The sequence below is a fragment of the Anguilla rostrata genome, chromosome 17 (genome assembly GCF_018555375.3).
Source record: "Anguilla rostrata isolate EN2019 chromosome 17, ASM1855537v3, whole genome shotgun sequence".
Lineage (NCBI taxonomy): Eukaryota > Metazoa > Chordata > Actinopteri > Anguilliformes > Anguillidae > Anguilla > Anguilla rostrata.
Genome location: NC_057949.1, coordinates 23,763,447 through 23,784,810, shown reverse-complemented (window position 1 = coordinate 23,784,810; position 21,364 = coordinate 23,763,447). Strand labels below are relative to the sequence as shown.

General features: G+C 47.5%; 1 protein-coding gene across 1 annotated transcript in view; it reads right to left on the bottom strand.

Moving 5' to 3' along the window:
* Positions 1-20,427, bottom strand: part of LOC135242970 (protein sidekick-2-like) — a 69,344-nt gene extending 48,917 nt beyond the window's left edge. Inside the window, exon 1 of the mRNA XM_064314345.1 lies at positions 20,053-20,427. Coding sequence (XP_064170415.1) covers positions 20,053-20,188 — 136 coding nt within the window. The 5' untranslated portion in view covers positions 20,189-20,427. The remainder of the gene's footprint in view (positions 1-20,052) is intronic.
* Positions 20,428-21,364: the final 937 nt, after the last annotated feature.

The following is a 21,364-nucleotide window of genomic DNA, read 5'->3' as shown; positions in this document are numbered from 1 at the left end:
TTCCCAATGTCGCAGCGGCCTTTAAAAGGAAAAAGGGAAGAAACAAAAAAAAACCACACTCTAAGGAGAGCCGGGATGGAGGCAGGCCCTGTTCTTTCCTTTTCGCACAAAGGAAACGGATGAACAGCCGCGGCAGCTGTGCCGCGTGCGCGTGCGACGGGCCTTTCTTGCCCGATTCACGCTTGCACACTCTTTCACGCACCTCAGGGACTACGCCGCTGCTTTTTTTCCCTCTCTCTCTCTCTCCGTCTCTCCACCTCCTTCCGTATCGTGGGGAAAATCACAGCTCGCACTAACCCCCCACGCGGTGCGGCGCAATGCCATTCTTTGCCATTATCATTCATTTATTTGGCGGGTTTTCTCTTAGCCAGGGTGATTTAAGAGGCCTGTCCTGGGGAGGTAAGTGCGAGCCTTACTGCATGAGCAGCGAGGAAAAGGGTGCAGGAGCAGCAACAGCAAGCAGCATACAGGCAGTGAAGCATCGTGGCAGTAAAGCGGTGGCAAGACGAGGGTCGACCAATCATCTGTAGCACAGTATAATGCGGCAGTGTAGTATAACGGGTAAGGAGCTGGGGTCCTGTAACCTAAAAAACAGGTCACAGGTTCGATTCCCAGGTAGGACACTGCCGTTGGGGACCCTTGAGGCACTTAACCTGCATTGCTTCGGTATATATGCAGCTGTATAAATAGATGCGATGTAAGTGCTATGTAAACACTGTGTAAATCGCTCTGGATAAGAGCGTCTGCTAAATGCCTGTAATGGTAATGACAGCCCCCACCCCCCACCCAGCCCCACCCAGCCCCACCCAGCCCCGCCCCCTCCACAGGCAGCCCACACAGACTGCTGGGGGCACAGAGAGGGGGTCCTCCGGCAACATGCCGCAGCCCCAAAAAATCCCCTGGGGCGTCAAACCCAGTTCCCACACACGGTGCGCACCGTTTTCTGTTCCAACCAATTACCCTCATACAACTCATCTAATTAGCAATTAGCGTCGAGCTGGGGAAGTGTAATTTAATGAAGAAATGCCGAGCAGAGCGAGTGAGGCTGGAGCGATGGCAGACTTAGGCGGAGAGGTTGGGTGAAAACACCATGGTGCGTGCAGCTGACGGAGGAATCGGAGACGTGCTGGGTGCCCAGGGGGTGCGGATGGACACTTTAACCTGAGGGACAAGCACAGGAACACAGGAGCTAGATCACAACAGGCTGTATGAACCCCGCCCATGGGGGGCATATTACGCCAGTACATGTTGATTAGCTTGGCCAGTGTGCATCATAACGGGTGACGTACATTTTTTTAAAGAAACTGGCTATTCACTAAAGCGGACAGGAGCAGGATTCAAACCCACAACCTGCACGCCAAGAGGGCAAGGTTCTGTGCCCTATGCATAAATAAGGTCCCTTTACATGTTCACCGTTTGCTGAACTGTATCGACAACCAAATTTCGACCAAAGAAACAAGATATGAGGTCAGTTAACTCAATTAGCCTGAAGCAGCTGATCACACAATTGAGTACTGAGCGACCACAAAAAAACCTGCAGACATTGGAATCTCATCCTGGACAACAGAAAAACGACAGCTTGAACTCCATTTGGGCCCACAATTGTCACCCTCAGTCCGACCGTGGGAAGACTGAGGGTATGTTCTCCACTTTCATCACACGGTCTCCCTCTCTCTTTCCTTCTTTTCTCCCATGCCGTCCCATCTCTTCCACTTTCGGCCTCTTGTTTGCCCGTCTCTGTCCCTCGTGACTAATCTCTTCGTTTGTCCACCTGTCTTTACCCATCGCTGCCCGACTCCATTTCACTGTCGCTCTCTCTTGCTCTCTCTCTGTGGAGCTGAAGGCACAGTTCTGTCAATATAGGCAGGAGGAGGACTGACAGTTGATCTGATCGGCATGACAACGCCAGTCCTCTGCAGCCACTGCCTGGCTCTGTCACCGTTTGGACTCTCTACATCCTGTGGATCAGGACCTTCCCTGTCACTATGTCTCACTGCCTGCTCCCGCTCAGAGTCTGTGGTTCAAGGTACAGATGTGATGTCATCCAAACTAATGTAAAAAGAATAATAATAACACAAGGACGGTGGCTATTTCTTAGCATAACCTTCGCAGAAATTATTCCATTATGTATGAAAATTTAATTGTACAAAAACAAAAATTGTTCACTCATAATTTCTTTCCCTCAGATCTTTATTCAATCATTCTCCACTCAAATTTTGTATAAAAAAATAAAAAAAATAAGGCAAATACACGCAGCATACAGATGTGAGGGTTTGCATCAACAGATGGTTTTAATTTTCTTTCAGTAATGCCAAAGGCAGACAGCCAGTCATTATATTATGTGCACTGCGACTGATAGATATGTTGAGTCAGACCTTATGGCATTCGCTGCTTTTTGGGACTGCTCTGTAGTGAAGCAAATGACTCCACAGCCCATTCAAAGCCAGAAATAAAATAGAAATTAAGTTACTTAAGCTCGCCGTCAGGAAAAAAAATCAAAGAAAAGAGTTCAGAAACATCGTGACAGGTAAAAAAAATGAAGCCAAGGTTGTGTGGGCAGGGCCCACAAAGAAATCTCCTTTGATGTCACAAACAGAGCCTACTGTAATACAGCCAGATGAGATGAAAAAACCCAGGGGTTCATTGCTTTGCATTCCACAGGTTTATTGAAGCATTTATCACTTGAGTTTTTTTTCCACAATTAATTTGCCTCAATGGTTGATATTCTCTGACCACAGACCTTCTGCCACAGTGAATATTAGAGAACTGTTCGCGTGGTTACGGCAGGCCTACGGGCAAGAAGCAGAAGTCTGAACATGGAATGCGTTTAAATCGTCTCCGTAGAGATATCGATGGAGGAGACAGAGGAGTAAAAATCAATCGCGACAGCTTCTACGGACACCTGGAACGTCGTCAGCTAGCGGTCCAAATGCTGCACGCCACAACTGGAGGAATTTGATGCACACACGATATTTTCCTCCAATTTGACTGACTTGAAAACAAACGGAAGCTTTGAGGAGTAAACGTGGAGCAAAACTAAACAAACACGTCTTCCCGAAACTCATCCAAAGAGCCACAACAGTGATTAATGGCAACATCCCCAAAAATACCCCAACCCCCCCCACCCCCCCACCCCCCAAACTCCCACAGATAGCATTTTACAGCTCTAATGCCACTTAATTTCGGCCCTTTGGGGTACAGGGGGCACACATGGGCGAGGGGGCATAAATAAAAGACGTATGAAAGATGGAAGGCGTGAAATGCAATGAGGTGTGTTTAATTAAATTCCACGCTTGGTGAAGGATTAGAGGCGACTTCAGGGAGGAGCGGGGCGTGATCTGATTTCTGAGGCTGGGTATTAATTCATTGCTATAAGTGCTCTGCTGATAAGTACAGGGTTCCCCTCTAATTAAAAAGCTGGAAGGACTCAGCAGCTCAGGGGAACTCTGTCCAACCCGTACACAGAGGTCGGAGTGTGTGTGTGTGTGTATCTGCGTGTGTGTGTGTGTGTGCGTGATTGTGTGTGTATGCACGTGTGTGTGTATGTGAGCATGAGCATCTGTGTGTGTGTGCGCGCACGCGTGTGCATGTATGTGTGTGCGTGAGTGTGAGCATCTGCGTGTGTGTGTGTGTGTATGTGAGCATGAGCATCTGTGTGTGTGCGCACTCGCGCACGTGTGCATGTATGTGTGTGCATGAGCATCTGCGTGTGTGTGCGTGATTGTGCGTGTATCCAAGTGTGTGCATGCGTATGTGAGCACGAGCATCTGTGTGTGTGCGTGTGTGTGTGTGTGGGCGCGTGCGTGTGTGTGTATGTGCTTGTGTGCGCGTGTTTGCACTGCAAAGCTGTGGGGGTAAGACAGGCTGTCCACCCACATGAACCTTCCACCCGAGCAGGTGCACAGCTCTAACGTCTCCAGCTGGACTTCTACTGGCTCTGGCTAATGTGTCCCACATAGTCACGCAGGCAAGCACACTCTGTGGGCTCCTTCCCGAACGCTCGAGAACCACGCCCTACAGGCTTTCACTGAATGCGTCAACAAACAATCTGATGAGCACTTAGGGCAGGCTCTAGACAGGGACCCGCTTTTCCTCCTTGTTTCTGGTCTCAGATTGTACACCCTGAGAGATTAGCCTCTGACCTCAGCAGAAATCAGGGGACACTTGATGTTAAAAACATCTTTCATGGAACTTCCTGAATAAAACCGTTGTCTTGTGGTATTAAAGGCACCGCAGTTCAGTAAAATGTGCCTGATAGTCAAGGGATTGCTGCAGGAGTCGCACGATGGCGGTTCTTCATCCTTTAATAAAAAGGCACGGCTGAGTCTTGAGTGACGTATCCCACACACCTTGTAAAAACAATTTGGTCCCATCGGCTTTTAAAGGAAAACACAAGCCTCTTTCCAATTTCTGGGTTCATTTCATGCAGTTCGTTACCTTCGCACTGGTCACGAGTTGGGAGGGAGTTCAAGGGAGGAGAGGCTCTGCACCAGGCACCAGCGCTATCTTTTTATCAAAGCCACATTGTTCTTATTGATAGCTGGTGAAGTCCTCCCCATGAAAACGGGCCCTAGATAAATTAACTGTTGCGGTTATTGCAATATTGCAGCACCCATGAGCCCCTAGTAATGAAACCCATTTCTTGTGGGTCTCTTCACTTTTTGGAAAAGAAAAAAGCATATTGGTTTTTCTGCATCCAGAGATGGCACAATGCTTAGGCATTTCCAGCTTAGCTTGCCTGCACAAAAATGGCAAGGGCATCATTTACACATTCCAAGCAGAAAGGATTTCACCATCGAAGCGTTTTAGTGATGTACGTTGTACCCAGTTAACCCCGCCCACTGAAAACCTACCATTTGGCCAAGGGGGAAAGCAAGCCAGTCTCGGTACAGGTTTTTTTGCAAGAATCATTTAAAAAGTATTTCTAGTTCATTTGTGGATACGAAAAAGGTATTAAAACAACACATCAGCAAAACAACACAGCTGCGTGGTAAAGTGATCATGGGGGTTTGCTGGTTCAAAATCCCAGTCAGGTCCTGCGCCTAATGATAGTGACAGTTTGTGTGATAATAGGTCCAATCAGTTCGATCTCTGCCCGCTTCGCTCACTCCTAGGCGTAGAAATGAACAGCACAGCATGCTGGGAGGGGCTAACGCATGTTCCTGATTTATCTACTCATGCATTATTCAAGCACTTATTTACTGTAATGTACATGTAGAAGACTTGGAGGCAGTAAACAATGTTGCCGTTAGAGAACAACGTCAGAGAAGCACGCTCATAATTTTTTCTTTCCCCTCTCTATCTGGCAACCTGGCCCATGTCTCTGTGTGTCTCTCTCTCTCTCTCTCTCTGCCCCCACCCCCCCCCCACCCCACCCCACCCACTCCACACACACACACACTCAGATGCACAGGAATGGAGAGAATAAAACCAAACAGCCCATCACTCTTTCTGTGGAAAACACACACACACACACGCGCGCGCGCACGCGCACGCGCACACACACACACACACACACACACACACACACACTTCCTAACAATATTCACACACACAAAGGACAAAAGACACACAGAGCATACATGAGCATACATACAAACACAAACGCAGTAGCAAATGGCAAATACTCAAAAATGCCCTCTCTCTCTCTGTGATTCTCTCTCTCTCTCTCTCTCTCTGATTCTGTCAGCATTTCAGGTAGTCAGCAAACAGACCCACAAACCCATGCTGAGCATGTCACAAAGATGAGCGCGGAAACAAAAAACGAGGGGAAGGGATGGATGCGGGCCATTTGCGTTGCCCTGGGAGCACAGCACGACACCCCGAGAAAACACGGGGCTCCGCACAGCGACCTGTCAATCAAGCCGCGCCCGGGGAGAGAGCACAGCTCACCTCGACCGAACGGAACGTGACATCACTCATAGGCTTAACACACCAGCGAGGGGTGGGCTCTCCACATGCAACACTCTCCACCTCCTGGAGTTTTGACCATCGCTTTTTCAGGGTGTGTTTTCTGCGTCTGACGAAGGATATTTTTTTGATATTTAGAGGAGTTTCTGACGACCTGCAGGTAACATGTAGGGGCATTCACAAGTTTGTGGTCTAAAGCAAAAATAAAAATACACTTCAGTAAAAGTTACACAAGCACTGCTACTGACTGGAGGGGAGTCTTTTTCCTCGCAGGTGCTTAGTGCATGTGTGTGTGTGTGGGGGCAGGGGGGGGGTTTGGGGGTGCGGAGAGTCTGACCTATTTAAACTCAGCTGGAACCCTGGCTGAAGAAAGCCAGCCGTGTTCCCACCACTGTAGACTGCTGACACAGTCACAGTCAGCTGATGCTGAAGCAGAGGCTCACACCCGCAACTACATACAGCAGCAGCATGAGCAGGTGACGGTACACCACCGTAAACACGGTTTCACCGCATCAGTTAGGGGGCACATGCCGGGTTTCTCCTGCATTGAAATGTCTTGGATGGCGCGCCTAAATGTTATTTTCAATCTGTTGGAGCCGGATGTAAGAGATACAGGAGAAATCGTGTGCGAAAAAAAATAAAATAAATAAATGTAAAATGATTAGAAATGATCTGTGAATTTATTGGTACAATTTTTCCAGCTTTTGAGGCATAGGAAAGAAATAAGCAGGGGCTGCATAAACCGAAGATTAACAGAGAAAAAAAGCAACATCCCTGCCTGTGACGAGTGTACAGTTGGATCACAGGCATGGGCAATGCAGGTGGTCACCTATGGTCATTCATCTGGGGCCAAACAGTCTGTAATAATGATCTCTCCCCGCCACCCCCCACACCCCACGCCCCACATCCATCCCGCCCCTCCCCCTCATCTTGCCTAGCTCAGCAGAAAGGTGAGAGCCGTATCAGTGCCTCAACACACAAAGTGTCAGGAAAGACATAGTGACTTATTATAATCAAATTACAATTTAATGTTCTCCTCCTGCACATAGCGTTTCCTAAGCTGGCAGTTCAATAATCTGAGTAATTATGGTGTCGTGTCCTCCGCTGCGCCTGCATTCAAAGGTGTTGATTTGGCAATCGGCGTTAAATTGATTAGCGCCGATGGGGATTTTTGGTAGGTTAGACCATGCTTCACGTTTAGATCCAGAGCTACCCCACTGAGCACATTGGCTTTCCCCCCCCCAGCTGAGCTTGCTGCTAATTACATTTTACTGAGCTATTAACTCAACACGCACTTGAGTTCGGCATCTCCATATTTAAAAGCCTAACCAGGGACAGGGGTTGCTATTTAGCTTTGGCTAGAAACCCATGTACAATGCTTCCGGTTCACGTCTTCAAATGTAACAATGTCAACTATGTGCATAAATTAGGTCAGAATAGTGTTCACTGTGTGAACTAAACTGTGTTCTTGAATGAATGAATGAAATGAATATCATATCTTATTTGAACCTGTGTTTCGTAGTTGTCCATGACCATGAAATGCACTTTTGTGCATCGCTTTGGATAAAAGCGTCTGCCAAATAAATGTTATGTAATGTAATGTAACATGCATTGTCCCTAACTGATGAGCAAAAAAATAAATAAAATATTCTAGGAACACCTGAAGCACTGTTGAAGGTGTGATTGCGTTAATGCAGAGTCAAGATGATGAACACCTGTTTAACACACATAATATTCTCTGCTAAACTATACACTTGTTCAGTTAATCAAACCACATTGAACAATTAATTACATTAACTTAATAAAGATCAATAACTGGTCAAATTACAGGATAAAAGATGACACCAAAAAAAGAAACAAAATTTTTTTTTTTTACCCTTTTATTTAGGAAAATACATCCCTGGTAAGTACTAATGCTAATAACTAGCATCAATTCATGTTAAACCATTGGAATTCACTTCATTGCCACGCATTGACACTGACAATTTCAGAGGACCAGAATAATCCTCGAGACCCACTAGTCAACGTCGTTAAGATTGCAAATATAAGTCCTGCAAAAACAATGTTCATGCAAATGAACAAAATGCTAAAACATAAATAAACACAAGCAGACATTTTTAAGAAAGCCTCACCAACATCAGAAGCATCAGACATTTCTGTAGTCATCATAAACGATTAATTTCTTGTAAAGTCGAACAGCTGTTTGACAGCAGTCCAAAAAGCCATAGAAATGGGTTTGAAAACAGCTATGTTAAATTGCGATCCATCAGATATCGTCTTGAGCTCAGATGTGTCGATTGCAATCCATGTAGCTGACTCCATTGGCTCTAAATGATGACAAATCCTCATCATAATTTAATTAGCCTCTCAATGAAACCTAATTAACAGATTCTTTACACACAGCTTGAGTGCACATTAACACATACCGCATGTATGCCCCCAAATCCAGGGTTGGGGAAATACTGTAGATATTCCCTTGGGGTTGGCCCAAACAAATAATTATTTGACTTCTTTTCTTTTGATTTCAATTTACAAGTTCATAAGCAGCATTGTTACAGCAGCCAAAGATTAGGGCATAGATATTTAACGACATGCTCTCACCATCTTCTGATGAAGTATCCTGACTAAGAACCAGCTTATTTGAAAAGGTCAGGGATATAAACAGACTTGCTCCAGGAAGGGCAGAATGCGCACTATTCACAGCCATACGGTCTTACGAAGTTACATATCCTACCCAGACACTGAAAGCAGCCAGATATATTCATTTATTCACTTAAATGTCAAACCAGTCATCTAAATCGAGTGATATCAGACATACTCTTCTGAATCTGAGGCTCAAAAGTAATATAGCAATAAAATGAGAGGGAAAAGTATCTAAACTGGAAAGCTCAGGGAAATATACCTGTGAATGACAATAAACAATCTGAGGATAAATGCATCAAGGCATTTTTCCATGCAATTAGAACTTTGAATGTGGTTGACTGAACAACCAGCCTTGTGATGGCCATTATCGTATTTGTATGCATGTGTGCGCGCGTACTGTATGTCTGTGTGCATGCATGCGTGCCCACCAGAAAAAAATAAATGCCACCAAAAAAAATACTTCAGTCCTTAAAAATGGCATTATCGATAAACTGAACATTGCTCATAAGACTTCCAGCTGTAAAAATAGATTAGGCCAATCCCTCATTTAAGTCCTGCTGTCTGCTATGATTCTGAGGTGCATCAGAAATGCATGAATGTTTTACTCATCTCGCATGCTGTTCATAACTATTGTCTGCTGACTACGCACTGTGAATTTGCACATGTGATCATATATCCACATACAGACGCACGCACGCACGCACGCACACACACACACACACTCGCACTGACACGCAAGACTCCCTTCTCCCCTCCTTTCATCTTTCATATCCCACTCTCTCTTTTTTCCCCCCACACCCCACACAGCATAAATACCCAGAATGCCATCGGTAAAGCTGTAACGGTCCTGTTGCGGCGTTTGAACAGAGGTTTATACGGCGCCTTGACTAAACACGCTCTTTGCTGCCATCGATATATTTTTACAGCCACCACTAAAGTGTTTCCAAATGTAACTGCAGCCATTGCCTGCAAGCTCCACCAGCGAGGTGAAGCGCACGCAATTAGCGCTCAGGTGCAGTTTCAGAGAGCTTCAGGGTTCGCTGCACCTTACTTCCTCTTTTTTTTAACCGGTGAAGCTCACTGGAAAGATCTGACTGTCGTTCCCTCTTTTCTGCCGGCGCTGACATTTAATCCAATTTGGGGTAATGGCCGAAGGCAGCTAACTGCCGAATAGCTAGCATCAGCGGGGTCCGAGGGAAGGCGGAGATCTGCCGGTTTCGCATAAAGCCGGTGGGGGGGGGAAAAAATTCTAAATCGGCGTGGCGCCTGACGCAATTTCAAAATGCGACTATGCCAAATTGATTCGACAAACTGTTTCGCCCCAGTTTTCTTGTTTCCACGGCCTGGTGCCGCATGCAGTGAATCGCACGCGGCACTGAGAGCGCACGTATGGACGCAACATCAAAGCAAAAATTGGCACTTTGCTAGGCCGTCAGTCTCCGATAAAAACTGACATCGACGTTGAAATGAGGGCGTTGGATAATCCGGTAGGCGGCTTGCCAGGGAGGCGGTTAGATACGACTTTAAACCAGGCCGGGGGGTTCGTGCCACGCTGCACGCCAGCATTACTGAGCCTGCCGGCGCATTAGTCACCCAAACGCGGCAGACCAAGACCTCACAATAACTGCGGCGGAGGATTTACGCAAAGCCCTCGTTCTCTGTGCGGTGCAGAACTCTCCAAGGTTAACGCTCACGCAAAAAAAAACAAACGAACAATAAAAAAGCACGGGGCGCTTCTCTCCGGCGAAACTGAAGGGAGGCTTTAACGGCGTTAGCACGATGCGCGCGAACGTTTGCTATCGTTTCCCGTGAGCGCTAGCCCCAGGCGCGGCATCGTACGCGGCGTGCGGGGAGGCTCCGGGCGCTCTCGCTGCGTGCGCGGCAGGCCGTGCGGCCGAGCGCGCCGCGAACAGCGATCGCCGGGGAAAGGCGCTCGGAGTCTGAAGCGCGCGGCGATCGCTGCTCGTAGCGAAGAGTGCGGCAGGAATCGCGATCAGTTCAGCGGGTATATATATATATACGTATATATATCGGAGGAGGCGAAATGACGATAAACGATGGATACTTTACGCAGAGGTTCCTGCGTGGCCTTTGCTATGAAGTGCCTACGAACGCGCCGTCCAGCAGTTCTGAAAACGTCCCGAAATCCGTTTCCCTTCGGACAGCGTCACAGCTATGGCTGGGTAAAGATAGGATATTAGCCTAGGGGTGCCTTCTTTAGTCACACTTGTCTTTTAGGACACCATCACATTTACACAGGCTTTTGGGAGGGCATGTGCTCAAAATTAAAAAAGGGCATCTGTGGTAATTAAAAATAAATAAATAAATAAAATAAAGACTGGAGTCAAAAGGGCACCTTTGCTGTCTCAGGGCAGGGGGCACGTGCCTCAGCATATGTTGGCGTCTATCTGCACACGTGCCAGATACCGATAATGGGCTTCCGTGTCTTCTTGGCGATATTCACACCTGCAGTGTTCCTGAGTTACTTCTGTCCGTCGCTCGGGATAAGAGCGGCTGTTGAGCGATTGTAATGGAACGTCCTTGTCCTTGTCTGGGACCGAAACCACGTCCCTCCTGTCACGCCAGACGCAGCGTTTGGTCCCGAGCCGGAGCAGACCGCCCTGGCGCGCGCCTCCTGGATTATCCCTGCCGCTGCCACCGCCGCCGCCGCCATCTTTCGCCTGCCGTTCATTTCAGACACTCAAGCTCCGCTCCGTCCTCCCCATCCCCGGTGGGACAGGAGGCCGCAGCAATCGCGTTCCAGCTGGCCCTGCGTTTCAGACGCACCGACTCCATTTTGTCTCAATAAGCTTCTTCTCCCTCTCCCTTGTTCAGTTTAAAAGCCGCGTTTTGGGTGGCGGTCTCTCGAACTAGGGACATTTTCTCGACTCTTGTCCTTGTGCGCGTCCCACCCAAGTGTCTACGAAGCCTGCTTTGCTTCAGCTCCATGTTATGAGCGGGCTTTGAAACATACAGTGAACATACAGAGAGGGTCTTGAGGGGTCACTACGGCCCCACGGCTGGTTGGGGAAGAGAGAAGATGGGTGTGGCTCAGCGGGGCAACCCGGGCGCAGGGACTGTGGTCTGACCGCTCTGTCCCAGTGGAACTAATCCTCCTAATCCCCCCATTTCACCACAGTCAGCCAATTCCCAAAGGTCATTGGATTCATACGGGACAAACCCCTCCCTCTCACCGTTCGTCTCTCTTTCTCACTGTCGCTCTCTCTCCCTCTCTCTCTGTCCGTCTCTCCCTGTCTCTCAGTCATGCCATCCCTCGGTTCTTCTCCCTCCTGTCAAAGTCTCACATTTACTCCTCCCAGTCTCCCAACATCTCTCCTTCTTCCTTTCTCCAACTTTTGGTATCTCTCTTTAATCCCCCTTCCACTATCTAGCCAGTCACACATTCACAGCTCCCTCTCTGTTTTTCTCCACATAAATCACTCTCTCTCTCATATATATAGTACATAAAAGAGGGGACAGGACACAGATGGAGAGGCAGCTTGTTTTCTGACACAGAGCATTGAGTTCAAGCCCAATTCGGTGTCCTGAATTGGAGCTGCCGTTAGAATCGCAGCACTCCATCAGTGCTGGTGGGGCGGTGTGGGGCACCCCAGGTTTTTATATGTTGAAAGTAAAAAATTCTAAACATTCTTTTGTTGTGCAGCCTTCAAAGATCAGCTTGTCTTCTACAACAGAAACTGGTAAGCTAGCGTATTTTTGATGGTTGCATGGACTACTGGGATGGCGTGTAGTTTAAGTGCTCTAAAAGAATCTGTTATATCAAACAAAAAACTAGCCTACACCTGGCACACGTCTAGGATGCTTATGAACATGGCAGCTAAAAAAAATGCTTTCAAGTGAAATGCAAAAGAGAGAGAAGAGGAGTGTGGAGAGGAGATTAAGTGCAGTCCGAAGGGGCAGGAGGACCCGGAAAAAAAAGCCAGAAACAATTTGCAGGTACAGAACTGAACGGGGGAAACCACAACACAGCCGGAAACCGCCGTGTTTCTTACGAGCGCACCGCCAAGGCTTCTGCAGGCGAGAACTCGGCGCGTCCCACGGCGAGGAAGCGGGCGGGAAACGTAGTGCGCGGCCGACGGCGAGACTTTGAAATCGAACGCGCCGCCCTCGGCTCCCTTCCTCACGGGCCGGACGAGTCTTTTAACGAACGAGCCGCAGCCGCCGAGCTCACAGAACTTTCCCCGTCGCACCGAACGTCAGCGGTCGCACGCTTCTGTCAACCATGCGCTAAAACCAGCGCCGCGAAACGACCTTGCCAGATTCGAACCTATCGCAAAGCGCGTCGACCGGTGACATCGCTGACATCTTCAACCCCCAAGCGGTCGTCCCAGATTCCATTTCCTTCTCATCTGGTCACCCTAGAGGTGAGAGACTACTGGGAGAGTGCCAAATGCACCCGCAATCGATACGTGGCCTTATCACTGTCACTGGACACCTTTGTTCTGTGTGTGTGTGTGCATGCATGTGTGTGTGTGTGTGTGTGTGTGTATATGCTTGTGGCTGTGTTAAATTAGTATTTCCTACTCTCCCGTAGCTTCTAATTTCACACCCGCAACCAAGGGAATCCTGTAGATATAGAGGTGCATCGGTGTACTAAATCCTTGCTGTACTGCTGCACTCGCACTGGTTAGCGTTCATTCGAACATCTGCTCTGTTGGCTGTTGGGATTCATTCTAGGTTCACCTCTACTCTCCGTAAGAACCAAGTGGGCCAGGCAGGGCTTCTGTAAAGAATGTAAAGTAGTTTTCCTGAATGACCTATTTCTAAATCGCAAACCACACAATGCCACAGAGCTCCACGTGCAGGTGTTGACCGACTGACTAAATTATTTGACGGGCTGGTTGTTTATCGTCTACTGGAAACGGGGCTCATGAAATGGAATAGCAGGGCACGGGAAAAGCGGAATGCCATTTTTTTTTGATAACTACACTTGATGCGACTGTGTATTCAGTAATTCAAACGTCTAGCACTCAGCACTGCGTGATGACTCATATAGCCAATAATGAAGGCCTGAAAATATGCAAAGGCCTCATTACTGGGCATCGAAAGTGCCGTGTTGGCACTCATTGCAATATTGTTCATTTTCTGAAGCAGCTGCCCTGATTGCACCTGTCAGAATGTCCTTTGTCAGCATGCCTGAGGCAGAATTAGCGTGGAGGAATTTTCTGGGCTCTCTCCGTCTCTGCTTCTGCCTCTGTCTCCCAATCCACCCCAGTGAAAACAGACCCAAGCCTTCTCACACCAGGCATAGCAAAAGACACTGCATAATTAATGCGGAAGTGAACAAATGCACAAACCAAAAATAAACCAACGACAAAAAAATGCCCTGAAAACCTTTTTTTTCTTTGCTTCTTTTAACAAGGAAATTATTTCATCACTGTGATTTCATCTCGTCGTGTCGAGACAATGAGATGAAATCTCTAGGTATTGCAGCTAAGCATTCCAGACATGACCAGACGATCTCTGATTTCAGGCTGACCGAGGAGATGCAAGCCAAACAACATCTGACAACAGACTGAGCAGTCAAGACTGAGGCCTGGTCTCAATCTGCATTGGCTTTAACTGCGGTTCACGATTTAAATACAAATATTTTTCTTGAAAAAAAAAAGTGGCAAATTGAGCAATCGCTAAAAAATGACTTCCCACACTGGGAGTTCATCGCTGTCAATTCTATCCTCCTCGTTCAACTCAGCCATCTTGGCAGCTCGACCCCCAATACAGAAAACCAGACGGATTTCCAATATGGAGTCCCTCTCTCAGGCATGCATGCCCACACACACACACATTTACAAAATATCACTGGCTGTGATTAGTCTACTTGAAGCTGTTTGTGTATGCTTGCATGCGTGTGCATGTGTGTGTGCGTGCGCGTGTGTGTGTGTTTGTGTGCGTGTGTGTGTGTGTGTGTGTGTGTGTGTGTGCGTGTGCGTGTTTGCGTAGGATTCCAAATTGAAATACTCCAGCTGTAGTCACCTCCACATGACCACGTTACCTGCACCTCCGTCCTCATTCAGCCCACAGACAGACTGATTATCCAACGAGCCACCTCATTAATCCCACTGTCACAGAGCATCTCTGTCTGAGCCATCGCCGCATGGGTCGCAACTGGGTGGGACAGGCATAAGCCCCCCCCCCGCCCTATTCCGTCCCCCAGACATTTCAGGCAGGGGGGAGGCTATTCAAATTCCACACAGTTCCATTCACAGCTCTCTCACACAGAGGTGACGGGCAGAGCTGGAACAGCATCGGACGGAAGCGGCATCCCCCCCCCGTGATGGAACGTCTGTCCCGACCAAAACAACCAGGGCCCGAGAGACCGCCCTCTCTTTGGGACGCGCCCGCGCTCCCGTGCTCCTCTGAGGAACGCCCACGCGTTTTCCCACGCATCGCTCCCTTTACCGCTTATTCACCCGCTCCAGCGGCGATAATAAAGGGGACGGGGGACGGGAGGGGGGGGGGGGGGAGATGATCATTAAAACCCAGGAAGGCATACAACAAGCGCAGCCTTTCAAACGGAACAAAACCCGCACACGCCGATCGTTTATTGTTCCTCGTATCCATGGATATCGGCTGCGCCGCCGCAGCCGCCTCCTCCTCCTCCCGAATGTGGAGTCAGGCATTTTGAGCCGGCACGTTCGACGGTAGCTCCTCCACACCTCCTCGTTGCCATTCCGCCCCACGCCGCCACGCCTCACGTTCAGATCCAGGCGAAACGAATGACTCGAGAGCGGTTAAACCGCGGCGGTTCCTTTTACGGTTGGCGCACATCCACCAGCGAAAAGAACCTGTTCACTGACCCGTCCCTGATCCATTAAAGCAACTCCGCCAGCTGATTCGTTCTCGGTGCGATTCTGCTTCCCAGGAAAACAAATCTCTCTCGTACTCTCTCCCCCTTGCCCTCTTGCTTTCTGTCTCTCACTCCCTCTCCTCTGTCACGCTGATAAAACACCGGTTGGAAAATCACCGTCCAAAGCACGCGGCCAGCTCGCGGCCTCTGAAACCAGTCTTAAATCATGGCAGCAAAGAAACAGCAATTCCCAGTCAATCTGCTTTCGCTGTACTGCGGGTTTTTATTTATTTATTTTATGGCTTGATTCCATCGATCCGAAACACAAGTTCAAAACAATTTCTGCACCATTGTTGCGGCCACAATTACGTCCAGAAATTGAAAACGACAACCAGTTTCATGACGAGAAAAGCGAAACACTCTTCCTGCCTGTTCGGCCAAAAACTGTAGTGCAATCTGTACTCATTCAAAGGGGACTGAAATCATTTTTCATCCAGCCCTGGAAGCTCTGCTTCTGCTTCCATTTTTTGTAGCCAGAGCCACTGTTCCCTTAAGAGAAATCCCAGCAGGGAAAAGGGAGCAGAATCTAGCAAGAGATTTTAGGGAAAGGTTTCATTTTTTATCACTGCTGTTTCTCCCGCCTCATTGTGTCTGGTGGTGGAGAAAAAAAAATTTGCTGAAGAACTTGAGCAGCACTGAAAATGAGGACAGGTACTACTGGACCTCAAAAATAACCAACAGCAGGCAGCCGCCAGCACTGCTTAAAACGGTCAGTCTCTCTCCGTCTCCCGTGGACACGGGTAAGGTGAGGAGGGGAAAAACCGATTCCCACGTCAGCAGATTACTAAAAATGAAGACGCACGCGACTCCCACGATGTGCGTTTACGCGAGAAAGGAGTACGCTGACCGTCTCACAGTCTCGCGTTGACCGACCGCTTCAGAACCCAGCCCCGAGAGCTCTTCGGGTCCGTCTTTAGAAACGAGTGCAGCCAGGGCCGGATCATGGTCCCGCGAGGCCCCCTGGGCACATGTCTTTTGGAGGCGCTGAGGAGTCTGGGGGGCCCTAGTGGTTAGCTCACGCTACAAGCACCCAGGGGCCTAGCGGTCAGCTTGTGCGCACTGAGGGCCCTGGCGTTCGGCTTCCTTCGGAAGTCTTGGGCCACACACCGCGCGCGGCCTGTGGCTTGGAGGCCCCCTGGCAGTCCGAGGGCCCGGGGCTCTGGCCCCACACTGGCCCGGTCCATAATCCAGCCATGAGCGCAGATCCCCGCATGCCGTGGGACTCGCAGAGCTCATTTCATAAGCTGGGCCTGCTGTCTACAGGACTTCATCAGAGGAAACGGCGTTTCCCTGGGTATGACGCGTCAGCAAAGATCCCCCTGCCCGATGCACTTTCAAAGATCAGCTCAATGCCATATCTTCATTTGAAAATGTCACGAACGTGCACAGCTGGGTTAGATTCAGGGCGATGGCAGCATGAGATGGGGCAAAGCGGCCAACCACGTGCGTGCGGCAGTTTTTTTTTTTTTTTTTTGCGTGTTTTTGACTTACACAAGATACTACGTAATAAAAAGGATATAAAAGGTCTGAAAAGCTGGGAGGGGGCAATAAGACTCAAGGCAAACGTGAGTTGCGCAGAAAGACACATACATGCACGTTCCCTCACTTGCTCACAAATGTACACATGCAGACACACACACACACACACACACGAACACAGGGCTTCTAGTAGCCTCATGATTGACAATGTCATTCCAAAACGACATTTTGGAATTTTTCATCTCTTGTCAACTCCACACATTACCCTATTTCTGCCCTCATTCAAACCAAAAACAATGGGCTCTTTCCAGTCACTTATTTTACCTCCTTGCATCCTTTCCTCACGTCCTTTCCTCACTTCCTTAGCTCCACCCAACGCAGAACACAATGAGGACTTGAGGACAGAGGAGTCGAGGAAACGTGTCTTAGGCAAACAGAATGCCCCTGTTCAGTCAGTTTGAAGCCACGTCAATTACAGATATGGCAGAGAAGGAAGATGAGGATCCACAAGTGGATCATTTATACAACCCGCGTTCTGAGAAATACTTCCGCTAAGGATGCGCTCATGTTTCCTAGCTCAAGCATCCTTCAGGAGCCTCCTAGCTCCTCGCTCGTAGTTCCTACAAGGAGCATTTAACGGGTTGGAATGTCCTAAAAGATGACAGACCTCAATCAAATTCCGGGTCTGGCGAGGACCGAGGAGACGAGCACGGATAAAATAAGCAACTGGAGCGAGCCCACTGATTTTAGTATAGTAAGAATAATGAAGCCAAGAACTGCAATGAGTCTGTGCAGTTCCCTCTCTCTCCTCTTCTTGCACATCCATCTTCCTTGTTCTTTCCCACAGCTTCGCACCCCTCTCCCTGCTCACCCCTTCTTTTCCCCTCTTGTGGCAACATATCATTTTCTGGAGTGCCTCTCTCTGCCAAACACAGGGTTTACCCCTAAATTTAGCTTGGTCAATCCACTGCACTGGTAGTGAGATGAGATTTACGCAAGTGTGCCGGTGTGTTTGTGTGCTTCCCGTTCACTGATTGCATCTGCAAAAATGGCTGAAAGAGAGGCTGAGATAGAAGGATCTGCTTTGTACTGTCACTTGTAATGTCATTTATCTGCCGAGCTTGTAGCTATCGTTGCCAGACACCTGCGATTTTATGCCTCTTCAGAGCATCCCATCTTCAACAGACTCCCATACTAAAAAATTCAGCTGCTACAGTACACGTGAACTCCCCCCCCCCCCCACCCCATACATAATTTTAACGTCCCCAATCTACCACTGACCTACGTAAGTCATGCCGTGACTTCACGCTCACGGCACTGACTAAGCATCAAATCACCGGGCACGAGGAACAGGGTCATTCACAGTAAGGGCAGGTCATTCCTCTGGGAAGAGTCTGAAAACTCCATTTAGAAATGCTGAAAGAGGTCGAGCGCGCACCCCGTAGCCTCCACGAAGAATGCCATCTCCAATGGCAACCAATGCGGAGGGGGCGGAAAAGTGCCTTCCAGTTAATCCTTCTGCCATTGTACCCCGAGGGCCAATGACTACGCTGCACCGCCCTGCCATCCATATTTATCCAGCACATTGATAGTGCCAAGTGTGATGCACACACTTGTAATTAAAACTGGAATCGGTGTGTGAGCAGTAGTTGGGAACAATGGATGATTTGGGGTGTTTCGTAAGAAAGTTATTTCTGGTTGGATATTATGCAGGTATTGTCCAATTTCCTGCATTCCCTGTGGCTGTGACTATCAGTCATAGTCGAGATATTTATCCAGTCAAGATGGCCTGGAACATTTCAGAAGAAACCACATTTTTGGATTTGTGGATGTGTTTACTGTACTGTGTGTTTGTACTGTGACCTCCCATCTCTTCTGAAGAGAGCACCTGCCTGTATTTAGCAACTGTGCTTGGGCACCGAACATTTCAGCAACGCAAATCCCATTCAGAAACTTGGTGAAAAGGTGTGTGTGTGTGTGTGCATGTAAGACTGATGGAGCTCAAATGTTTTCATCCTGATATACTTTGATCATAATACAGTGTAAAGCAAAACACTCATTTGAACAAGCCCCAATCTTTCTCAGTCCATAATACTGAGCCACAGCGATTATCAGGGGCATCATAATGATAAACAACGGTTTCAGACCGCTGACGTCCTCTGGAATTTAAGTGGTCTTGTGATCCAAAATTGAGGTTTCAAACTCTGGTTAAGGTCCCTGTGGTAGGGGCACTATCAGTTCCCCAGCTCCTGACCAACCTTATGGCTTATTGTTTTGCCCTTTGGTACACCACAGTCATAGTTGGAGCTGGTTTGGTCAGTGCATCACTTACAATGTGCACTACATGCAGCTTGTTATGATGGCCTGTCTTAGGATATGATTTCCTTTCAAAGTAATACATAATAATGAAAGCTGCATGTATGATCTACTTCAAACATTTTTTTGTTATAAAATAAAAAAGATTTTTTTTACGCAGCCACCGTTCACTAACCAAGCTATTTAGTGTCGTTAAAAAACATGAGCCAGTCACCACAGCAAGCATAAAACGTTATTGCAGCTTTTTGTAGCGTTTCCGTAATATTGCGCTAAGTTGTTCTAAATAATGTTTATTGTATCAGACATCTTATGTTGTATATTATACCAACCTTTAACGTTTTTAAAAAATATATTATTATTATTATTTCGGACCCCACTTTGACTTTAACATACATTTTGCTACTGAACCAAATGTCATTGTGCCCTGAATTGTACCCCCTGCGTTGGAGCGTCACCCCGCAACTAATAACTATACTACAACGATCGCTCCATCGCCGTTTTGTGAAGTTAAACCGCTACAGACCATAATTAATCTGTGGTGCCAGGCAGAATCAAAGATGGTCATACCCTATCGCCTACAGGGCTTTCTGGCAACACAGGAAAGGTAAACAGCACCATTCAGACAGCACCAACACCCTACAAAGGGACCTGCAAATTATTGCTGGGTTTGTATTGGACGGAAATGTAAACTGTATTTTTGGCAAATGTAACGTGACAGTTAATTTGAGCAAAACCGGAGTAGGGCTGCTCAGGGTCAGCTGAACGTCGGGTATGCTGAGCGACAAGTGCGATGCACGCGTTTGTAGTTAAAACGAATAATACAAACGATCCCTTACCTTGAGCCTTAGTATTGTGGAAAATGAAAGAAGCAAACAGAATCCAACAGCGGAGCCACTTCAGAGTTGTCGAATCTAGAAACATTTCCGGCAGCTGGACCACACCGATTGACCACGTCCTTCGCGTTGAATGCATGCCGCTCCGTAATCCCAGAACTCTTGTTGTAGTTAGCTACGCGTGATTGTATACGCGCGTCTCTTCGTGTGTGACCGTGTGAATGTGTGTTTGCTGACGGGGAGCGTGTGCTTGTTCAGCTTGGACACTGGACAGTGAACGCTAAACAGATCTCAGAATCTGGATCTCGAACGAGCAGCACGAACCCTGCCTGCAGCAAATGGGTAGGCGGGGTCTCGAGCAATTTTTGCAGCCGATTGTCCTTTCAGGTGTGGCTGTGAAACACGTGCGCTTAATATAATCACAGTGAAATTAGCATAGGTAGCCTATGCACTATTTATAGATATTTGAGAATGAACAAATCGATTTAGTTGGCGACTGGAAAAATTTTTCTGCTATTAATCATTTCCATTTATAAATAAAAAAGAAAACAGGCCTATTGACTGGTTATAAAACCTGGATTGGCACATATAGAGTTGGAGATGTTGGGATGCATGGCACTATCAGTTAAATACAGGAATTATATCCTAAAACCAACAGCATCCTTTGTCACAACAGGCCTATAATAAAATATTTATTTATTGTTTTTTTTTTTCGAAAATAAATTGTTTACGGGATAAAACAGGTATATTTGAATATACGCTACTTGTGTATCATAACTGTCTCTTACCTTCTTCCTCCTACGCATGTTTTACAATGCAAGTATAATATTTGATATTCTCCATCATCATTGTATTCTACTGTTACACACACTGTTGGTTCTTCCTAACTGTTCAGAAATTTTTTTAAATTACATACTATTTTTTGCATTGCATAATTGATAAATGCTCTTAAAAACTGACTGGATGACCACTTGCAGGATGCGAGCCCGTACGCTCACGTTGTTCTCAGGTAGTTACCGGTACAGAACCGGATGCCACCGCGCGGTGGATTGCAGTAAATCATGGCAAGCACATGCAAATAAGCAACCAGTGTGCAACAATGCGTGCGAGGACACCTGTGACTAAATTTAGCTAACCACCCTTTTTACAAGCGTACTTAATTTATTTACCATATATTTTATGGCCACTGTTTAGACATCGTCATGGGTTATATATCTATATATAGATATTTGTGCATAGCGTCAGATGTTTTACTAGGATATTAGTACGTTTTTGAGCTGACGTACGAAGACGTAAGACATTACAGCGCAAATAT